We start from the raw sequence: 23,531 nt of genomic DNA, 5'->3' as shown, positions 1-23,531 counted from the left end.
ACTGGAACCCAATCTCCACTGAGGACACCATCCGCCTGATGAACTCCATCCACTCAGGATCCCCCACAGACCCTTGCCCTCACCACATCTTCAACAAAGCAGACTCCGTCATAGCACCGCACCTTCGAGATGTCATCAACTGCTCCTTCAAATCCGCCACCTTCCCGGAAAGCTGGAAACACGCTGAACTCAGCGCCCTTCTGAAAAAACCCACAGCGGACCCCACCGAACTCAAAAATTACCGCCCCATCTCGCTCCTTCCTTTCCCGGCCAAAGTCATCGAGAAAGCTGTCAACAACCAGCTCGCCGCTTTCCTCGAAGCCAACAAATCCCTCGACTCCTCACAGTCTGGCTTCCGAGCAAAACACAGCACTGAGACCGCCCTCATCGCAGCAACAGACGACATTCGAACTCTACTGGACAATGGAGACACAGTCGCCCTCATCCTCCTCGACCTCTCTGCAGCCTTCGACACAGTCTGCCACAGCACCCTTTTACAACGCCTCAGAAACATCGGAATACAAGGAAAAGCACTTGAATGGATCACCTCGTTCCTCACCGGAAGAACCCAGAGAGTCCGACTTCCACCATTCAAGTCAGAGGCCTCTGAAGTCATCTGCGGCGTACCACAAGGATCTTCACTCAGTCCCACCCTCTTCAACGTATACATGAGCCCCCTCGCGGCCATCGCCCGCCAACACAACCTCAACATCATCTCCTACGCGGATGACACTCAACTGATCCTTTCACTCACCAATGACCCCAGCACCGCCAAAACTAACCTACACGAAGGAATGAAAGAAGTTGCCGAATGGATGAAACACAGCCGTCTGAAACTGAACTCAGATAAAACAGAAGTCCTCATCTTAGGTACTTCCCCCTCTGCATGGGACGACTCTTAGTGGCCGGAAGCCCTTGGAAAAGCACCCATCCCGACAGACCACGCACGGAACCTAGGTGTTATCCTGGATTCTTCACTTTCAATGAACAGACAAGTCAACGCCGTCTCCTCATCCTGCTTCAACATTCTTCGCATGCTCAAAAAAACATTTCGCTGGATCCCCACCGAAACCAGAAAAACAGTCACCCATGCTCTGGTCACGAGCCGATTGGACTACGGAAACACCCTCTACGCAGGTACTACCGCTAAACTCCAGAAAAAACTCCAACGAATCCAAAACGCCTCAGCCAGGATCATATTAGACATCCCGCGTAACGAACACATCTCTGGTCATCTGAAAAACCTCCACTGGCTACCCGTCAATAAGAGGATCACTTTCCGACTTCTCACCCACGCACACAAAGCACTCTACGAAATCGGACCAGAATGCCTCAACTCACGACTATCCTTCTACACCCCCTCCCGCCATCTACGATCTTCTAGCCAAGCCCTCGCCACTGTACCTCGTATCAACAAGACCACCATGGGAGGTAGATCCTTTTCATACCTGGCAGCTAAAACATGGAACTCACTTCCCACTTACCTTCGCCTCACCCAGAACCACCTAGCATTCAGAAAGCAACTTAAAACGTGGATATTTGACAAGTAATCCTCCTCCCTCCCTAAGCGCCTTGAGACCCTCTGGGTATGTAGTGCGCTATATAAATTTTATGACTTGACTTGACTTGACTAATAACCAAAGAGTATCCCTCCTGGAGGTCAGACTCCTTCACAGGAAAAAAGAGGGGCTATTATGTTACATGTCACACATATGCACTACTCCAAATGCAGTAGGCAAGAGGAAAAAAGCTTTTTTTATACAACCCTCACCCACTCTAATAGTGGCATGCTTCATCATCGGTTTCACTGTGACTCTTAGAGGTCAGGGTGGGCTCAACCATATTCCAGTGAGCTCTTATGAAGTTGTTAGTTGTTAGTTAGGGGACGTAAGTTTAAAGATAAAATTTCCTCATCCACTCCCAAGTTATCCCTTTATTAGTGAGGTGGATGGGAAGGTTTAAAACAATGACTATATAGGGTTTTTTGGATGTGATGGTGCTATGACCCTAATTCACCAACATGTTTCAGTCCTGTTCTGACGTCCTAAGAAGGGCCCATGTTTTCATCAGGGTGGGCTCGTAAAGTAGTCACTCCCGTAATGACGTGTCTTATGTGTCTTTTTAGTGCGGCACACAAACTACTTAAAGCATGCATGGAGCAAGTAATACTCATGCAAAACAACATTCATGACTTATACTAGTCTCCTCTTTGCATCCTCACTGTCTAGTTGAGTGGATGAGGGTTGTATAAAAAAAGTGTGTCTTCCTCTTCCCTATGCCAGTTGGAATAGTGTATAGGTGTGGTACTTAACACAATCCCCCCATCTTTGTTTCCTGTGGAGGCATCTGAACTCCTGAAGGGATACTTTTTGGCTATAAGTAAAAGGTTTTTTTGCTACGTCGAAATGCACACACAGGCTGAAATGGTGACATAAGTGGGTGGCAGAATCAGTGCTGCATGCTCACCAGTAGCATTTCATTTACAGGTCCTGGGTACATGTAGGTACCACTTTACTAAGGACTTATAAGTAAATCAAATGTGCCTTTTGGGTATAAGCCAATTCTACCATGTCTGGGAGGAGAGAGCACACGCACATTAGCACTGATTTGAAGTGGTACAGTGCACGGAGTCCTAAGGTCAACAAATTGGCAAAAATAGGAGACGTGAAGGCAAAGCGTTTGGAGAAGACCAAGGGTGACCGGTCCAACAGTTAGCATTTAAATTTTCATGTGATCGTTTGCATTTGGTTTGTTGAAAATTGGCATTGGCATGGACATCTGTAGATATTTGAAGTAAATGATATTAAACCTTTAATGTAATTTGGTATGTTGAAAACACCACTGCATATCTGTCCCTAGGCAAATCCACAGTTGCTTTGGCTTGTGTGATTTACATTTTGTTATTTCATTTATTAGTTTGCCTATTCAAGACTGTTACTCATGCACAAGAAACAAGCATCTCAAACATATGACTCAGATAAGTCAAAAGTGGATACACAAGTATCGGTTTGACATCAGTTCATTTTGGAAGTTTTATGTAATAGGCACAACGCCCCATGGTAATAAGGAATTGCAGTTGCGCAGACTTGAATCCTGCACATCAGAACATTGTAAACTAAGGAACCACAGGGACTGAACACTGAAAAATAATGTTCCACCTGTGAATTGCAGCAGTGTGCAATCTCTTAAATACAAAATGTAAATATGGTTTTCTAAATATCAGAACATTATTTTATAGATACAACCCCACCCAGGTGCCATAGGTCAAGCATATACCCATTGTAATTGTCCCTCTAGTAAATTTGCCAACATTTACCAAATAAAATACAGGTCTCAGAAGTGATTACATAAAGAAAATATGGAGTTTTATGAACCTCCAAATAAAACTTAATGATGGTTCACAACTGATAGATTGCCCACTGGTGCTGTATGGATCCTTTATGGAAATACATTTAGATCTGTGGTTCGTTTCACATATACATGATTCACGCATATTTACATATACGACACACCATTTATATGCCATTTGTATTATTTGTACAATGAATCAAGAGCAGTAATACATTAGTGAGTTTGTGAACATGTATCAATGAGATAAACCATGATCAAGCTGAAGAATTACTAACAATGAAGTGTGTAAAGAAACCCATTAGACACATTAATTATAATTAATTAATATATCTTTAAAGGAGCTTGTAAATGAGCTTCCATATCTGTCCTGGTATATCCCATGAATGTTCCCTCACCATTCTTTATTCTTGACATTCTTTTACATCTCACATTATGATGTCCTTTATACATCATTACATTCTTCCCCCCCCCTCCTCCCCCCTAAAATAAGTGAAATAATTTAAATAAATAAATAGATTAACATTGTTCAATTAGTCTCTCGGGTCTTTTTGAAATTCTTTCTGATCTCCTTTGTATCCACTCATCTTGTTGATCATTTGGTTGTATGTTTCTCTGTACATTGCCTGTTGCAACTTTCCTAAAGAAAGACTTGTTTCTTGTAATTGTTCTGCTATCATTTTCTGCAGTCATTGCTGTGCCATGTATTTTGTAACTTCCAAAGGCATTGGGTGAAATCTAGTTTGTGATTTCTTAACTTGCTGTTGTTTAACTAAAACTAAATCACCAATTTGATAATCTTTGCCTTGATACATTTTTCCTTTTTCTGCATAGTACTTAATTTTCTCTTTGGCCTCTTTGTCCTGTTTTAAGGCTTCTTCATGTGCTTTTGGTGGACTTGCAGGTAATTGTAATAATCGAGTTCTCCTTGATTGCCCAAACATTAATTCTGAATGTCACTTCCCAGTTGATGGATGAGGGGTATTTCTATAGTCTCTTAAAATTTGACACAAAGCTTGATTTACTGAAATCTGTGAACGTTTTGCTCTTTGTACTCCCTTTTTAATTGTTGCCATCAATCTTTCTACCATTCCATTTGCTCTAGGCCACATTGGAGTTATCTTCCTATGTACTATTCCCAAATAGTTCATAAATTTTCCAAAATCCTCTCCACTAAATGGTGGCCCATTGTCTGTTTTCAATATACTAGGTATTCCCCATGTTGAAAATATTTCATCTAATATTGGAAGTACTGTTGAAGTAGACGTAGATGATATCAATTTTACAATTGGAAAACGAGAATATTCATCTACCACTGCCAGTAGGTAATGCCCAGAATCCAAAGGCCCATAAAAATCTGCTGCCACGTTTGACCAAACAGCATTTGGAAAATCCGACATGTGCAACTCTTCAATTCCTTTCTCCTTTACGGTACATTGGCAGATATAACAAGACTGAACAATTTCTTCCACTTGTTTGTCCAGCCTTGGGAACCATAGTTTCTCTCTTAGAAAATTCTTTGTTGCTGATACACCACAATGACTTTCATGAGCCAAATCAATTACACGACGTTGAAGACTGTCTGGTATTATTATTTTTGTTCCTCTGAGTAGTATTCCTGAGGAGGTTATAGATAATTCCGAATTTATATTTTTAAACGCCAACATATCATTTTTCCTAATATTAATTTGAAATTGACTTCCTTTATTTATCAATCTACACTTATTTTCATGTATGATTTTCTTCACCTCTTGAAGAGTATAATCTTTCTCCGTTTCGTCATTTAGTTCATTTTCTTTCACAACTCTTGGCATTGCTGATTTCACTATAAAGTGTATGTATTCTTCTGCCTCTAATAGTTGTGCATCTGTTGTTAAAGATGGGTGTCTAGACAAATAATCTGCTGGTGAATGTCACTTTCCTGCATCATGTATAATCTTTCTGGCTGCACAAATTCTTCTTCTTCATCATATTCTTCTTCAGTTCCTTCCATGTGTCTTATAAATGTAGCATTTCCAATTTTTTTTTAATTGGATTAACTTGTTTCGAACTTTGTTTTTTTTCTTTCTTAAATCTGCAAACACTTGCAAAATGGTTATAACCTTTGCATTCTTTGCACTGTTGTCCTAATGCTGGACATTTCTTCTGATGTGGAAATTGAAATCCACATTTGTAACACAATCGTTTTCCTTTAAACTGTGTTTCATTTTTTTTTTCCATTGCTGATTTTATTTGACATTTGTATCCACTCATCTTGTTGATCATTTGGTTGCATGTTTCTCTGTACATTGCCTGTTGCAACTTTCCTAAAGAAATACTTGTTTCTTGTAATTGTTCTGCTATCATTTTCTTCAGTCATTGCTGTGTCATGTATTTTTGTAACTTTCAAAGGCATTGGGTGAAATCTAGTTTGTGATTTCTTAACTTGCTGCTGTTTAACTAAAACTAAATCACCAATTTGATAATCTTTGCCTTGATAAGTTTTTCCTTTTTTTGCATAGTACTTCATTTTCTCTTTGGTATATCCCATGAATGTTCCCTCAACATTCTTTATTCTTGACATTATTTTACATCTCACATTATGATGCCATTTATACATCATTACAAAGTGAATACTGTGTCTGTGGAAAAACAGATAGCTCACTAATTAAGGGTATATATGGCAGAAGGGTATTTATAATACAGAGTAGTCTGTTTCCCCCTTTGCCATGTATTTGACTCAATGTCTAAATATAGAGAGACACATCATGCTTTGGTCCTGAAAGACATCTTAGTCAGTGCTTTGCAAGGAAAAATTTGTTCTAACACTTATTGAAGGTGACATTTTACTGATCACTGGGCTCTTAAATAAACTTTCTGCCATAACAAAGTGGACATTTATGCAATAGACACATGTTCATAACCCACAAATCATGCAACCATTTAATCAATCCTATACTACAAGAACCTTCCTGGCTAATCACTTAGTTCCCATTCTGCATATTTTCAAGGCAAGGTGTATGCCACCCAAGCTCATCATCACACCAGACACCATATATTTGGGGATCAGTGCTGCAGAGGGACACCAAGTGTGAACATCTCCCCTGGAGCCCTGCTGCCATGCCAGGGTGCTGCTGAGCAGAGATCGTAGTGAGCAGGCACCTGCCTGGGTGTTCCACTATCCATAGCAAAGGTCATTGAAGTCCTCATGCTGGATTGCGAGCCAATCACCTTCTTCACCACTTTAAAGACAATATATATTTAAAATACCTTTTGCTCCCAAAATCTCTCTGATCATTCGTTTGCCAACTTTTTTTACCCATTCCCATGGCAATCAAATAGTCCTAATCTCAACCACACCTAAGCCACTAGTGATCCGCCATGCTGTGATCACAGTATCATCCTCCTGTATACTCTCATGCCACTCTGCTACCATTCCAAATATACATACACCAAGTTCTTTAACCATATTTACAATGATATTCATTTACCAACAAAGTCTAATTTCTCTTAATGCATTTAATGGAATTCTTCATTCTGTCCTTAATTTCCATTACCCACTTTGTACCTACCCTCCACCCCTATTTACAACCCCAGTCCTCTCTCAACATCTGTTCCATAAAATCCATTAGACACACCTGGCAGCAAAAATAGTTAAAAGTTACAGTTCCTGGACATTTCAAGGAGTACATACAGACACTAATCACCCCTCCTGATGAAGAGAAAGCCTAATACAGCCACCACCTTATTTTGCTGCTCTTGCCTCAACTTAAATGTGTGTCCCATATAAATATCTCACTCCTCTCATGTCCCTTCATACTATTATATCCTCCATTTGTCCCCTAGCTGAAGATACGAGTACATCCATTCATAATAATATAAAGAACATCACATCCATACTTGCCACTCTTAACAGCCAGCTCCTTCTTACACTTCTCTCTCATCAATAGTCTTCTCTGTCAACTTTACCTTATTCATTGGTGCATCCATTAGTTGGATTTTCCCCACCCTTAACAAGAGGAACAATCCATGCAGTCCTAATGGTTCTTTATATTCTCAGATTTACAAATCTCTGTAACTCTGGAGTAAGTCTAGTTCTACTCCCCAATAATTGTTAAATCCACCCATTCTCATAAGGGTACACTCCCTTTACTTCAAGTCTGCTGTGGTATTCCCACATCCGAAACTTAACAGTGGCTGTTGGGGTTTCACACCCACCAGCTGTTGGCTCCCATAAACTGCTTTTTTTCCTAAAAAATCTTTAACAAAGTGTCTTTTCTACTTCACTTTGTACATTGTACGCAACCTCCCTATTCAGTTCCTGAAGCCCTCCACTCCTCTAAGCTCAATTTGTCTTTCATGTATTTGACTTTATTAGCAATGCTCACATCCATTGCCTTGCTACCTTATTGACCAATCTGGGCCTTTTAATGCAGTTGACTAGTAAATCTTGCAAAAAACCTTTGCATTTCTTGTCATTGCTCTCACTACAATCAAATCACCTCTTAATAGCTTCTCTTATGGTTCAGCCATGTACCAAAAGAACTTCTCCCGCTACATCATATTTCTGTGTTACTACCTACTATCTTCTCATCACCTCTTTGCTAATGCTGTCCATATTTTCTCGCACTTTGCTCAGTCATCAACTCAACACCCAAAAAACAAATGTTCTAAGACTCTTTACAATGCACCCAGTAATGGGAAACTAAGCCATAACTGAATCACCTATTTTCCAGCTTCAGGTCACATCTTTCTGCTCCCTCAATCTCTTTCCCTCCTGATGTCTCTTACTGCTTCGTCAAAGCTAAAAACCTTGGAATCCTAGTTGATGCTTCAACACATTTTGAATCTTTTATTTCTGCCATAGCGATAACTGCCTGTGTTGAAAATCTGAGTCTTGTCTCAAATTTCGGCACATCACACTTTAACTCATTAGATAAATTGTTGTAATTTTATCCTGCATGAAGTTCTCCTTGTCACTCAACAATGGGATCAACTTTGACTCCTCTTCTACTTATTTCGTACACCACCAAACTTCCTCTCTCCCTTGACATGCTCACTCTGGAGCTAGCAGAAGCTGCAGCCCATTTGAAGCTTCTCACCCTGACTTTGAAGGCCCTCTCTACCTCTTCTACTTTCTTTGCTGGTTCCCTTCATCAATAAGTAGTCCATCCTTGGCTCAGCACTGGGTAAATCGTTGCCTCCTAGTTCCGCCTAAAACCCCATGCATTGCACCGCTTTTGTCACTCATTCTAACTGAATGGTATTCTGCACTCGAGCAGTCTCCTTTGGGTCCATTTATACAAGCACTAAGTCCCACTCAGATGTCAGCGTTTCAACCTTGCAATTCACCAAGAAAATTACAATAATTCTTGATTATCCCTCGATAATCATTGTAATTTGCAAATAATTCAGTCTTCTGTCCCATTTATCAAGCTTCATAGTTAATCGATTATCTCTATGCTCCCCCTAACTGCTTACTTAATCGAGTTTGCCTCTGCCCAAAATGCAACCTGGTTTTGATTGGACAAGTAAGATGTCTCACCCCAACTTCACAGATTAATTTTTGCTGTTTGGTAGGTGAAACAGTATAGAATGCAGCTAAAAGGCCTAGGAGGACCAGGGCAGTGGTGCCCCCTTTGTCTAAGATCAATAAGTACTGTGACTGTGGGAGTTTATTTTCTCAATACAAAAATGTTCGAGAAGCGTGTGTCTTATGCATGCAATTTGCACAACAAACCTTCACTGCTGTGGAGGGAGTCACTCATTGTGGTGTCAGGCATCTGAGGAGCTCTAAGTAAGAGAGACTGTACGCCTTCAAGTCTAAATGGCCCCAGGAGTGTCTACAATGTGGAACCCTTTTTTATTTAGCCCGAGAATTGATTTTGACATGGATCACCTTTCATAAGCTTGTTGTGCTTGATTCAAGAGAACTTTTTGAGGGGATCATAGAATAAGATCCAACATTTTTCCAAAGTTTTACAATATTTTTGTACTCTTAGCTGAACTGGAAATATACAAAGCTACCCCCTTCTACCAACAATTAAAGGAAATGCTGAAGACTGTACTGACAGCACTTGCCTTTCACCTGTATATTTAATTGTCACTGCGATGGACTCTGCTAACCTTGGTTGCTAGATTTCTACTTCATAAATGTCCCTTGTAAGCACTGCTCAATCACTAGACTATACCATTCTGAATAAAAGAGCTACGAAAATATCTGTTAAAGTTCTAACTAGTGGAGGGTGATTATTTTTACTTGAGAGGCGACAGTCACCTTAATGGGCTAAAGAGGAGAATAATAAGTAAGGGAAGTAAAGAACCTCTTCAGGAATGCAGTGGTGATGTACATGTTGAACTTTATCATGGGGAATAAAGAGGGTCGGAGAGGTGCTGTGTAACCGGCCTAATCTGAGAAGTAAAGACTGTAAGTGTCTACAAAGAGAATGTGAAACTACACTGTTTCACATACTGCAAGTCTGATCTTGTTCAGAGGCCATATTATGTAAAGGACCTTATGCCCTGGCCTGCGCCAGCCACAGACCTTGTTACTGTGCCCTATTATAGTTTTTGCGTTGTTCACAGAGCAGCTACTAACTCGCGCCAGTCCTGAAGGCAGTAAATTAGTGAAAAGCTGAATGGTTGTTTGAAGAAACTGGTCCATACGTCACTTTGCAGTCTGCAACACATCCTTCATTACAAAGGGGGCAGAGTTCCCCTGCAGACAGCTTCAGCAAGTGACTGCACCTGCCGGTTGGATGATATCTGCTTTGGTTCTGTGACCCTTTTCCCCACTTTTAAGGCTCACTCCAGGGGGATGCACCTTTTCTTTGTGACTAACAATCAGTGTGTCCTCTGACCGCTTTTTTGCCTCTGTGCTCACATCTGAATGCAGCAAGGGTGAAAAAGCAAAGCTATCCTTCATTTGCATGGTGCCACATCCCCTTGCAAATGAGGGAGCACCCTGTTGATACTGTGCCGCTGCTACATGTGCTCTGGGGCAGCCTGTAATACCAAGTATCCCAAGAGCACTAAAAATTGGTGCACACATACATTATGACCCCCATTCTTCCCCACCTCTATCTCTAATACTGTCCCAAGTGAGCAATGAGATAAGGATGAATTGTTCACAATAAAATATATAAAATCAGGACGTTAAACAATAGAGATGGTTTGCCATTTGGAGAGCATTCAAAAGTTATACTGATAATGACTTGGTCCAATGGCGGCTTTAAGTCTTTGATCCCCAGCAAGACTTCCACAAAGTCTTAGAAGGATTCGGTAACAGATCACACCAGATGTTTAACAGAAAGAGAAAGTGGAGTGGTTGTTTCATTAGTATCTGCGCATGACCGTAAGTGATATTCAATTCCCTTGACGAAGTAAACCAGTGATTCTTTTCCGAGACAGGTTCTGAACCTGTGCACACAGTAGAGTCTCCATAATTGTCCAAAACAATTTTTGTGTGTTTTGGAAGATGTATAAATGGTGTAAAATAATTTTGCTGCAAATCTTGTTAGTATGGATGACCCCCAACTGTGGCAGTGTGAGATGATGCGAATGATGGCTCCATTTTGTGAATAACAAATGCAGGTTGATCTCAGAACATACTTGTACAACACAGCTTTCCTGATACTTCGTGTTTCTGTCGTAACTTGCGTGAATAGCCCTAAATCTTCAATGCAGACTCTTGGGAAGGAATTTAAAATAATTCATAACACTAGCATCAATGTTTGTTCTCATCTGTTTCAGATTGGAAATTCTGAGGATCGTTTCTCATTGTTCAGAGACTCTCAGAATGACCCAACGTCTTCGACAACACTTTCGAATCCACATAAGGTAGGTGGCAGAAGGTGTCCATCACGTCCAAAAACACTGCATTTGATTGGTTTCTTAATGTAAGTGTGAAGGTAAACATCATGAATGTTACTTGTTGAGAAGTTCAGAGATACCAAATATAGTGCATTTACCTCACTATAATACCCTTTACAATGTAAAGGCTTCGAGAAAATAGTTTTAATCACCCAAGCAGAAACATATTCGAATGAAGCCCGATTGACCACCTTGCATTAACTTAAAACATTTTGAAAATTTCGATTCTGCAACATAATTGCATTAGGGAATTATTTTCTTTCATTTCTAGCTTTATCCATGAACAAATAAATACCATTGTTTTGATATTGTACCCAATGAGCTCAAATGCCGTCATGAGTAATAGGGGAATGTGTAGTATACTATGATAATTTCAAGTATTGTCCAATGTGTTTGTTCCGCAGAACGGTGCAGTCATCTAATTAATCCTGTCAATAATTAAACTAAACTTGAATAGAACATGTTGAAACCTAGTAAATCCTTGAGTATAGAATAATAACCATTTAGCCAATAAAAGAACGTCTAAAATAATTTGTGACTACTATGTGAACGTGAACACTAACAAGGTCAGAGGCTACATACTTTGCTGCTCTCATCCCTCTCTTTGGCTACTCCTGCGAGGAGTTTCAGCTTGAATTTGGCAATTCTACAAGCAATAGGAATCTGCACCAATTAATTCTGTTTTTACCCATTTCTTCCACCGGTTGATGAAAGGACTGATATGTTTTGAAGGTCATTCACATAACAGTGTTGTGACTTTTCTGGAAAGTTAGGACCAGATTTACTATCTTTTGTTGCAATGTAGCACAGCAACCAAAGTTGCATTACTGGGTTGCATCAAATGAAGAGAGAAGCACAGTCCCATATTGTAAGACTTACCGTTACTGGTTGAGGGGGTTGAAACCCTACTCATGCAGCAACTACAATCTTGTCAGGATGAGAAACAAGCAGACCCCAAATTAACCTATGCTTAACACTCTGGCAGTTTGCCACATAGCAGTCAGGCTGAACTTAGAGGTAACGTTTAACGTATTTATGCAGCATGCAAACCGAAATAATGTGAAAACACAACACAAGAAAAATCCCACACCAATTTAGAAAAATTGAGTAAAATTTATTAGAACATCGGAATGTTGGGAGTTCCACTGAAAACAGTGGTGTAGCTCTGGGCTTATAATGACTGGTATAAGCCTTCTGCTACAACATTCAAATATTTGTCTTCCTCTGTCTCCCTTTTTAATGTAAAACTTCACTCAATTTCAGGGCCTTTAACAACCCGTATAGCCCTTGGCAGTGGGCTAAAATCCAATTGGTACAACTGAGATATGCAATTTTTAAGATTTAGATTATATAGTGAATAAAATCACAAACTGTGTTAATATGGTCATTTGCTATATGTTTAAAAAAAAGGTCAAATGTCTTTGGATGATTTGCTGCTTATGTGTTTAACACGGAGGCTGGAAGAGAATTTAGTAAAATTATTTATGTGACAATCTTGCTGGAGTACAGGTAGATGGGAAGGAAACAATGTAGAATGCCTTTTTGTTTTTTGAAACAACTTCTAAGTACCTTCAAATGTACTGCACGGGAATTTCAAAATATATCAGCAGTTTAAGAAAGCACAAATTAAGCATTTCTGTAATTCTGAAGTGTGATAGGAACAAACCTTTTTAATAGGATCAAAACTAATAATCAATCAGTCGAATAAAGCTTTATTCGATAGTTAAAAGCAATCATAAAAGCATACATAAAAACATTATTACATTACAATTCATTACAATTCATTTTAAATTATCACAGTATCACAACAGAAACGTAAAAAGAGCATATACTCATAAATTCATTGATGTCAAAATTCCATTTAAGGCATCATTTCTCTAATGCAAAATATACTATATAATCCTGGTTTTTCTACAATAGATCACTCTTTTAAAAAACACTGTGATTATTGCAACACATTGTTGATTATCCAAATATTGAGTAGTTAGCATAGCCAAGCAAGATTGACGCAGGCCCATCTCTTTCAATAAAGGTAGTAAAAGACTGCATCTAAGTAATCTATAAAATTTACAAAATAAAAGGACATGCATGGTACTTTGTGGCGACACGTCATCACAGGGACAGGGCTTTAGCCCCTTCCATGCTCATGACGAGCTCAGCTCGTCATGAGGCACAGTGGAGCTGTGCTTATGAGGAGCTTAGCTCGTAATGAACAATGAGGTTCGATGAGGATCAGCACAGGAGGGGAAAACCATTAGCAGCCAAGGTGTTAAATCATGTGACCAGTCTTTTACAGTAGGAAAACTAACCAGTCTGTGAAAAACTCCAAATCTAAAACGAGATAAATAAAATCTCTCATATTGAATATTAAAAGTTGTTAATATCAAATGATGTTGCAGGACAGTAGGTTTTAGGATCTCAGATGTTATTCTTAAGGAGTCCAAGAAGGACAAACCCTCCTTCCTCAAGTCCTTTCTTGAAATGGCTGAAATAGTGAGAGGATTTAGAAAGTATTCTAATTTTCCAATATCCGTAAAAAACGTACACACATAGCTCAGCCATGATATCCTCATTTCTCCTTCTAATTTCAAAATATCTGACAGGATGCCTCTATTCAGCATGGTTTCTTCTTTAGTCCCTAGCCTGTGCCATAGAAGCACAGGCTCAAGCTTAATCAAATCAGATATATATGGGAGTCCTAATTCTGCATGGCAGTTATAGTTAGAGGTGCTCTTAGGTACTGCAAGGATAAATTTCAGGAAGGAGTTTTCATCTACCTGGATGGGTGTAGGATCTGCAAAACCCCACACCCCACTCCCATAGGTGGCACCAGAAACACATTTGGCATTGTAGATCTTGATTAGCTCAACAGAAACTTTACTTATCGGTGTGCAAATTATAATTATTTGCTGAAACCTGTCGTTTGTGCACAATATAGGTTTACTGGTAAACTCTAGTGTCCATTTCAAAGAAAAATGTGCTGTCCGTAAATAGCAGTGCAGTACCACACCACGCTGTATAATATATTTGAGAGAGTGTGCTTCAAAAATCCACCGGCTGGCTACATACTGCACTTTCACCACTCTCCTGCTTAGGTCATGTAATGTGATGACAGCACCCACACTCTGAAAATTGTCCCTGCACCACTTAAATATACTTATACTTTGACAGTTATAGCTTATAAACTTTTCCAAGGTTATATGCTTGGTCAAAATATATTTCCTCTATATTTTTTATGTTTGCTGTAGATTGCCTCATTTAGAGGTTTATGCTAAGTATTAAGGTAATATTGTTCAGAGGTAATAAAGCTAAGGCGTGTCATTACCTCGAGACTTCAAATGTGCAGAAGCATGGGGGGGAAGCCAGAGTTAACACTTTTAACCACACCTTTTCACATTCAATCACCTCAGGTCTGGATATCGAAAACCATTCATTGTATTTCTGTAAATTAATCAGGTATTACCATATTACTGTAAACCTTCTTTGCTAGTAGTTACTATGAGACCTGAGATGTTGCTTTTAGTAAAGGAGTCTACATAAGGAAAAATATTTATGCTGCAGCGCACCTTCAAATCATTCAGCTATTTTCACACCAGTATATATAATGTTTTATTTTAATGTATGTTTCCATTTCTGTATCTGGTATGTGAATCAATAAGAGATCTAAGCTGCAACTAAAGTGTTATTTCAGCCGAGTCCCCCCCAAAAAAGCAGGGCAGAGTACTAATACCCTAACGCCCTAGACTTGGTCGTGCGGTCCTAGAGGGCCACATTTTTTTTCCAATTTGTGGCTAAATTCTCGAATGTCACAGTGAATTATATATATTTAAAAAAACACAGTCCCCTGAGCTTGCTTTTGATATTCCCCCTAGTGGGCCAAGTCCGGGGGGCATGTGTAGTTTAATCATCAAGTGTGAGTCTACAGGGCCCCCCTCCTAGGGCTTATTTGTGCCCCAGGAAACACAACCCCCCTGGGGGTCTTTTTTATATTATTGCAGGGGGTGCATGGACCCCCTCGGACCCTGGGATCACCACCTCCCCAAGGTTTTACATAAAAAATAGATGGGTATGGCTTTGCAGACCACCCCAGACCCCAGGGACACCCACCTCCCTAGGGCCAAATGCTTCTAAAAAAAGGTGGGGGACCGCTGCCCGCTGGCTCCTGCTAAGTCCCGTGGTGCCAAAATCAGCTAATAAAGGTGTGCCACACGGCCCCTCCCCCTTTGAAATGTGGGCAGGCCCCAGGGGATGGGGTCCCAAAGGCTGAAATCAGCCCGGTGAAGGGGGGGCCGTGCGGTCCACCGCCCCCATTTAATTTTGGCTTGGCCCAGGGAGGTCGAACCCCCGGGGCTCAAATCAGTCGGTGGGTGCTGCACAGATCCCTCTCCTAATAAGTCACGACCTAGCCCCGGGGGATAGAGTTCCCGGGCCATTCTGGCCCTGATGCTTATTTCACTGAAATTAAACCTCAGAAGAAAGCATTTACAAACATAAACATAGCAGTGCCCTAACTGAAGCTCCACTTCTGCAAAAGACAAATTATTCTAACTAGTGGGTTGGTGAAGGCAAAGCAAGAGTGTTTTCTCTGCAATTCCATATTGAATGACGATCGGAAATGCTTCTTGGAGGTGAATGCATCTTTGAGCTAGTGAACACAATCTGTAGTGACTATGATGAGTCTTTTCTTGTCCTTACCTGGTGAAAGCAGAGTCCACGGTTCTCCCATAAAAGTGCTGCAAGTAGTCAAATATACAAATAACTTGGAAGCTTCGCCATTTGGCCTCACCCATCATAGTGGTATGCAAAGGTCTTCCTGCCTTGTGCCAGGAAGATGGACAGCTTAACAAGCGGCGCCTCCAGCACTTTTCCTGCCGATTTGGTGAGGCGTTGTTGATGCCGTGGAATAGGAGGACATCTCCACCAAACAAAGAAGCACATGCTTTATATAGTTAAGAAGAAAGACCTTTGTTTTGTGGAGATTTACTTCTTTGTAGTCTCGTTTTGTCTTATCTTTAGAAGGATTTAAGTTATCAGATATCTCTTGATAAAGCCACACCAGGAACAATCACATACACAGCAGGAACAATCACATTGCCAAAATGCACATAAGGTCACCAGTGACATTTCCCCATACGCCATTACCTAGCTGTAGAGTAGAATACGTACTGGACATTTACCCAAGGAGTTGGAAGCACTTAGTAATAAATAAATAGAAAGTACTCTACTTGCGTAATTATTTAGTGCAAAACTGTAGAGTCTTGTTGGATTAAGTCACAGGCATGTTTTTTTTGTGGCCCAGTCACTCACACACCCACTGACAGACCCACTCAGACACATACACCCACTCACAGACCCACTCAGACACTCACACGCACTTATAGACCCACTCAGATATTTATGCACCAACTCACAGATACACTCGTACCAGCTCACAAACCCACTCATGCACCCACTCACTGAACCACTATGATGTCTCACAGCCACTTACAGACCCACTCAGATACTCATTCACCTACTCACAGACCCATTGAGGAACTCCTGCACCCACTCACAGGCCCAGACACTCATGGAGGCAGTAGCAAAATTCAGACTCTCTCACACCCACTCACAGACTCATACACTCACTGACACTCATACACTCACTGACACACTGAGTCTCAATGGTTACAGGTAGGAAATACAATTTAAAAAAATCTTAGAAATTCACTGTCAGTCAATAAACTTTATTCGGTTTATATTTACAAAACCATAAAAGTTACACAGGTGCTTACATTAAAAAAAACAATTGGTTATTGACTTAATATTAAAAAAGAAGCAAGCTCCATATTCATACAATAAATCATCTGTAAACATGTCTTAGTGAATAGACTCTACATGTCCATAAATTGCCTTTTAAAGATGCTTTTAAAAACCCTACAATAAAAATGGTACAGTCATCCTTCAACAGTTGTAGATACATAAGTGTTGTTGCCTCCTGGGGACTACATACAGTCTCCAAAAGAACATGACGTGCAGCAAATCCTATGGAGACTTTCCTTCGCAGACACAGGGAGCCAACACTTGGCCCCTTGAGGCCCCCTTGGGTCTTGCCAACAGGAGGTGGAAAAGATTCATCCGAAACCTTGTTAGAAGGAACTTCTCATGTGTCGTCATAGATCCCATAAGATATGGTTCTGGCAAAGGTGTTCATTTTAAAAGAAGGTGTGCCCGTACACTTGGTTTCCGTACCTCTTCTGCCTCCCGATCTAATCGCCTTTGGTTCAAAAAGGCTGTCTTGGTTAATTCTGCATCCTTTTTATCAATAACATCTGGCTTAAAGAATAAAACGCCCCGCTCAATCCGTTCAAACCCTCTTTTGATGTAGCTAAGCCAGGGGATATGAGCCATATTGTCTAGGGCCAGACATTCCCTTAGAATCAATTTGGTGAAAATTATATCGTCATTTAGCCAACATTTTAACCAAAAGATCAGAGGGCGCAGAGCAAGAGTGTCACTTGGGTAGGTACCCACAGTTCCTCATGTACAGCCATGTTGACGGTTCCTTGCGGGACACATAATCATCTTTTTAGGAACCCATTTTCCACTACCTGGAGGGGTTTTATTGCCGAGTGTCCCCAGATCTCGCTACTGTAGGTTGCTATGGCTAAGCTTTTGGCTTGGTAAACTTGTAGCATAGCTCCTGTCGATTTCTTCCCCACTTTAGAGGCAAAGTTGAAAATTGCTGCATTGACCCGGGCCAGGTCCCCTTTTTTCCTCTGAATTAAGGGGTCCTATTTTAGTTGATTGTCAAATAGGACTCCTAGATAGGAGAAGACACTCGTGCAGGGAATTTTATCGTTGCCGGATCTAAACTGAAAGCTCCTTTTCGTATGTTTCCCTACCTTCATGACATAGGACATAGTCGGGTCCCGTTCTGTCATAAATCCCAGGTAGGCAGTTAAGAGGGTTTGTAAGCCCAGTTCAGTTCTAGATATTAGGACGGTGTCATCCGCGTAAAGCAAAACAGGAATGCCCCGCCGTCCTAATAATAATAATAAAGACATTTATAGAGCGCATGGATTACGCCATCTCGGCGTGTCCCCGCGCTAAAAGGGAGAAGAAAGCTCGCCAGAGGAGAGGAGAGTACAAGGCAGTAGGCATAAGTAAAGTTATAAGGGGAACAAGTGAGTTTTCAGTTGACGTCGGAAAATGGTTTCGGAAGGCTCAATGCGGAGACTGATGGGAAGTTTGTTCCATCCTATGGCAGCCGCCACTCTAAAGGACCTCCCTCCCATTTTTTCTCTCCTGTAGCGGTGGGTTACAAGCTTGCCCATGCCGCCCGATCTAAGCGATCTGCGTGGTTCATACCAGGTAACCAGACCTGTCAGTTAGCTGGGAGCTTTGTTCCAAAGGATCCGATGACATATTAGGAGGGCTTTGTACATTATTCTTTTATTCACTGGGAGCCAGTGGAGAGTTTTCAGGGCGGTTCCAGAGTTGGCTCTTTTTGGGAGTCCAAGCACTAGGCGGGCTGCGGCATTTTGCAGTATCTGGTGTCGTCCTATGCTTTTACTCGAAGCTCCCAAGAAGAGGACGTTCCCGTAGTCGAGGCATGACGTAATCAATGCCTGGGTCATAGTACGCCGAGCCTCCAAAGGAAGGAGGTCCAGGGTTTTATTGAGAGTCCTTAGGACTCCAAAACACTTGCCTACTAAGCGGTTGGTGTGTGTTTCATAAGAGAGTTTGGGGTCCATCCATATCCCTAGATTCTTCGCTTCAGGGCATGGTGTAGGCATGGCGCCTAAACAGCTTTGCCACCAGTCACATGTCCAGAGCCGTTGATCCCCCCCAACCACCAGGACTTCTGTCTTGGAGCCGTTTAATTTTAGGCAGTGATTATCCATCCAAGTGGCCAATGCTAGCATACAGGCTCAGAAATGATTGGCTCCAGCGGCAGGAGTATGGGAGAGGGTGAGTAAGAGCTGTGTATCGTCGGCATAGGAGACAATCTCTACGCCAAATGATTGGACTAGCTCTGCCATGGGGGCCATATATAGGTTAAAAAGGGTAGGACTTAGGGCAGAGCCCTGAGGTACCCCCTGCTCTAATGCCCTCTCTTCCGACTGAAACGAGCCCCGTTGAACCTGAAAGCTTCTGCCCGTCAGAAACAATTTCAGCCAACCTAGTGCTCTATCAGTTACACCTCCTCTGTTCAGACACTGTAGCAAGGTGATATGTGCTACAGTGTCGAACGCTGCACTGAGGCATGACCAGTGCCATGGTTAGGCCTGCATCAGCTCCTAGACGTAGAGTTTCGGTGGCTCGTAATAAGGCCGTCTCAGTAGAGAAGCCTCCTCGGAAACCCGATTGGGATGGGTGTAGAAGATTATTCTTCTCTGCAAATTCCATCAGTTGTACATTTGCAATTTTCTCTGCAATTTTTGCGGTGTAGGGCAGTAGAGAAATCGGTCGTAGGTTCTCCAGGACATCATGGCTTACATTAGGTTTTTTTTCTAATAGGTAGCATAATTGCCTTTTTCCAGTTTATCAGAAGGGTTTGGGAGTCAAAGGATGTCCTGAGGACGTGGCGGATGTAAGGTTCTAAGACCGTTATGCTGGCGTCCAGGACCCGTGGAGGGGCGGGATCCCGCGGCGAGCCCGATTTTATACTAGTTCAGATGATTTCAAGTTCTTTACTGGGTGGTACGCTAAAACACTGTAACCTCGGTTTTGAATTTAACAACGCCCCTTCCTTCAGTTCTATAAATGTTTCTCCATTCGTAGGACATTTGGAGAAAGAGCTGTATATTTTATTAACCTTATTGGCAAAATATTCTGCCACCTTGTTACATTCCATAACTGAATCAGTTTCCGGAACATTGGAGAGTGCGACGACTGAAATTTCTTTATAAATTTTAAAGAGCTCTCTGGATGAGCAGTCCGCCTCCCTAATTCTGTTTCCATAAAAGATGGCTTTTGCAGCTCTGACCTGTTTTTGGTACCTTCTCTGGGCTGTTCTATATTGAAGTTTAGTGCATTCATTCTTGTCCTTGCGCCAATGTCTTTCTAGCTTTTTACAATCTGATCTAATCGACTGCAGATCTATATTATACCATGGGGCCGATTTCCTAACTCTATTCCCCTGTTTGGCCGTGGCAAGAGGGGCTACCTTGTTCAAGGCATCAAGGATCCGGGTTTCTAAGTTTTGATCTGCACTTTCACTATCTGTGCCTCCCGGCATCCCACCTAAACGTAGCAGCTCGCTAAAGATGGGTTGAGAAAATGTTTTCTATTTGCGGTATGGGTAGCTATTTTTGCCATTCAACTGGGGGGTAGGCTTACTTAAAGTGCAGATTTCAAAAGGGACTAGGAAATGGTCTGTCCAGGGAAGTGGGTTAGGAGTACTCGTGGTTAAGCCGTCCTAGTTGGCAAACACCGGGTCCAATAGATGGCCATGGGTATGTGTGGGTGTTTGATTTATTAGTACCAGATTTGCATTTTGTAATTCCTGCCTCATCTCCGTGGCTTCCTTTAGCTGGATATCATCAAAGTGAATATTAAGATCACCCAAAAGGAGAACCTTCCTATGTCTAAGTGCTAGGTGTTCAAGGTGTTCTTGCAAACTCTGCCTAAACTTTCCCAGGGTCCCAGGAGGTCTGTAAAGGAGGACACCTGAGATGTGATCCTGTTGGCCAAGCTTCAGTGCGAATTTGCCAGCTTCGCAGTTCTCTATTCCAAGAGGTTCGAGGGAGCATATCAGGGGGGCCTTGTTAATCATTGCAATCCCACCTCCGCGGCCAGACGGTCAGTCCACCCTGGCTATACTATAGCCTGGTGGAAGGGATTCGATGATCTCAGGGTCGGAGTCTACCCCCAGCCATGTCTCTGTCAGAAAGAGTATATCCAGGTCCTCCTCTAAGAGCAGGTCCCAAATTTGTAAGGCGTGTCTCGGGAGGGATCGACAGTTTAACAAGCCTCCTCTGAGGCTCATAGTCCGTTCTCCGTTACCTATCTGTTTACAGGTTTTAAATGTGCAATGTCGGCATTTGACCTCCATTTTGTGCTTGCAACACTCGTTTATCGGCGGGCATAAGTTCCATAGGACCTGTCTATTATAGGTTAGCAGATCTGTAGAAGAAAGGGCAGGGGTTTTGGCGCCCGCTGCGCTACCGAAAAATGCACATAATTTATGGTGTTCGGGCTGAGGATAGAGGGGGCGTGGCCTAAGAGGGGGCGTGGCCTCCGCTCGTGGCGGGAGGGCGCGAGGGGGAGTATCTGCCCAGCGTGCAGCGTCAGCGCTGGCTCTGCTGCGTACACCAACTGGGTCTCAGAAGGTCTAAGAAGGTGAAGTTTTCTTAATAAACAAGCAGTCTGTTTTCTTTAAAAAAATACACAGGCAATTAGTGACACCACATAGTTTTAAAATCACAAGCAATCTGTGACCGCAATTATTTTCAAAGATAGTGCCTCGCTCCTGGCTTCCGCCTCAGGAGCTTACCTCTCAGTTTTGCTAAGTTGTTTGGCCGCGTCAGCTATATGCGGTGGAAATCAGCTCCAGTTGCCAACAGCACACTTTCTAGTTCATTAATTTAAAAATGGCACCAGAATGCAGCCGTGGCGGACTCCTTTCTTGATCTTGATGTCCCTTGAAACCTGCAGATCTTGTGAGAACCTGACACTAGCTTTGGTTGATGAGTGCAGGTCCTCAAGAAAATTGACAATACTATCTTCCACCCCCATTGCCCCCGTCGACTTCCACAGCTTGGTCCTATTAACACAGTCAAAAGCAGATGACAGATCCATGAAGGCAAGGTGGAAGGTTCCGGAATGCGCAACAGTGTATTTGCTCAATACCATATATAAATTGAGACACTGAGCAACAGTAGAGCGCCTCGGCCGGAAGCCGTACTTGGCGTCGGACATGATCCTGTTTTCATCTGCCCATGTGTTTAATCTTTGTAAAAGGACCCGGCCCACCACTTTGACCACTGATTCAATAAGCAAAATAGCTCTGTAGCAGTAAGTACTATTTATGTTGCCCTCCTTAAAAACTGGGACTATGGTGGAAGAAGCCCAGGACTGAGGGCACCCATTCTTTGCCGCAGTATTAAATAGAGATTCTAGAATCGGGGCCCAGAACAAGGGGTCTGACTTGAATAGATCAGGAGGGATCCCATCTGGGCCTGGGGCTTTGTTAACCGTTAGCCCTAGAATCCCTTCCATGATCTCACTCCTGTCAAAACTGATCACAGCAACCTTCCTATTCTGGGGTTCACTACGGTTAAAGTCGGGCAGACAATCAAACATGAGTACCCACTCGTCCTCTGTGATGTGGGCTGCAATGACCTCCCCCCTTCCTTGGCAAATAGGGGCCCATTCACTACCCTCCAAAACCTCAAGCTGTTCCTCAAGGTACTAGAGTCAATCAGCTCCTTCCATGCGTCTTCCTTCAGAGCTTCCTTTCGTTTGGCCAAGGCTAACTTATATTCCGTGCGACATACACGGACCTCAGATTGATTTCTTGGTTTCACTCAGCCTCTTAGACGATTTGGAGCAATTTGAGTCAAACCATCTGGGGCCGTGTGCAGCAATGCTTCTAGCCGGAACACTTAACAGTTCCCCCACTTTTTGCGCTAATACTTCATAGGCACAAAGAATCTCATTAAGGGTGGACCTCTCAGCTGTACATAATTTCAATTCATGGGCACAAACTAATTTCACGTTATTGTAAAGGCTGGCAGGAGATACTTGGGACCACTTTAGTCTATGCTTTCCATCCTTCGGTTTCAGGGTACCACTGATGGGGACCTTGCCTCTTTTTATCGCTAGAAGGCCCGACATGTTAACTGTTACAGGATTATGGTCACTGAATTCGCTGTCTACAATATTAAAACCATTAATAAAGGATTGCAACGCCGCAGAAATAAGATAAAATCCATAAAAGATCCTCTTCCATTTCCTTTAAATGTTGGTACAGGGAACTTGGTGGCTGGGTCAGTTAAGTACATAATGACCACCATATCTAGTTTGTTCAACATATTATTCAGCAGTTCCCCTTGAGGATGGTGTTCAAAATGAAAACCCGTCATACGAGGGCAACCCATCTCCGAAATACAAGATGTTAGAGGATTACCACAAGGGTGTATATTAAAATCGCCAGAAACCAGGAGGTTATGAAAACCAGGGGCCCATAGACTTTTTTATGACTTTTTTATGAATCCTCCCAAGTTGGTAATGTTACACTCCTCATGCGAACAGGCCACCGAGTTGTAGAAATTGAGAATTCCCCATCTAGTATGCCCCCTAGTTGCTGACAATGCCAAAATTCCCCTGTGTGTAGTTGGGATTACTTG

The 23,531-nt window shown here is 42.1% G+C and overlaps 1 protein-coding gene across 2 annotated transcripts in view; it reads left to right on the top strand.

The window, feature by feature from the left end:
• CTTNBP2 (cortactin binding protein 2) overlaps positions 1 to 23,531 on the top strand; it is a 670,231-nt gene that overhangs the window by 632,199 nt on the left and 14,501 nt on the right. For both annotated transcript variants that reach the window (XM_086919417.1, XM_086919418.1), the window contains one exon: positions 11,080 to 11,166. In XM_086919417.1, the coding sequence (XP_086775543.1) occupies positions 11,080 to 11,166 (87 nt within the window). The remainder of the gene's footprint in view (positions 1 to 11,079; positions 11,167 to 23,531) is intronic.

This window comes from Lissotriton vulgaris, chromosome 1_1 (genome assembly GCF_964263255.1).
Source record: "Lissotriton vulgaris chromosome 1_1, aLisVul1.2, whole genome shotgun sequence".
Taxonomy (NCBI): Eukaryota; Metazoa; Chordata; class Amphibia; order Caudata; family Salamandridae; genus Lissotriton; species Lissotriton vulgaris.
This window is presented reverse-complemented; position numbering and strand designations above follow the sequence as displayed.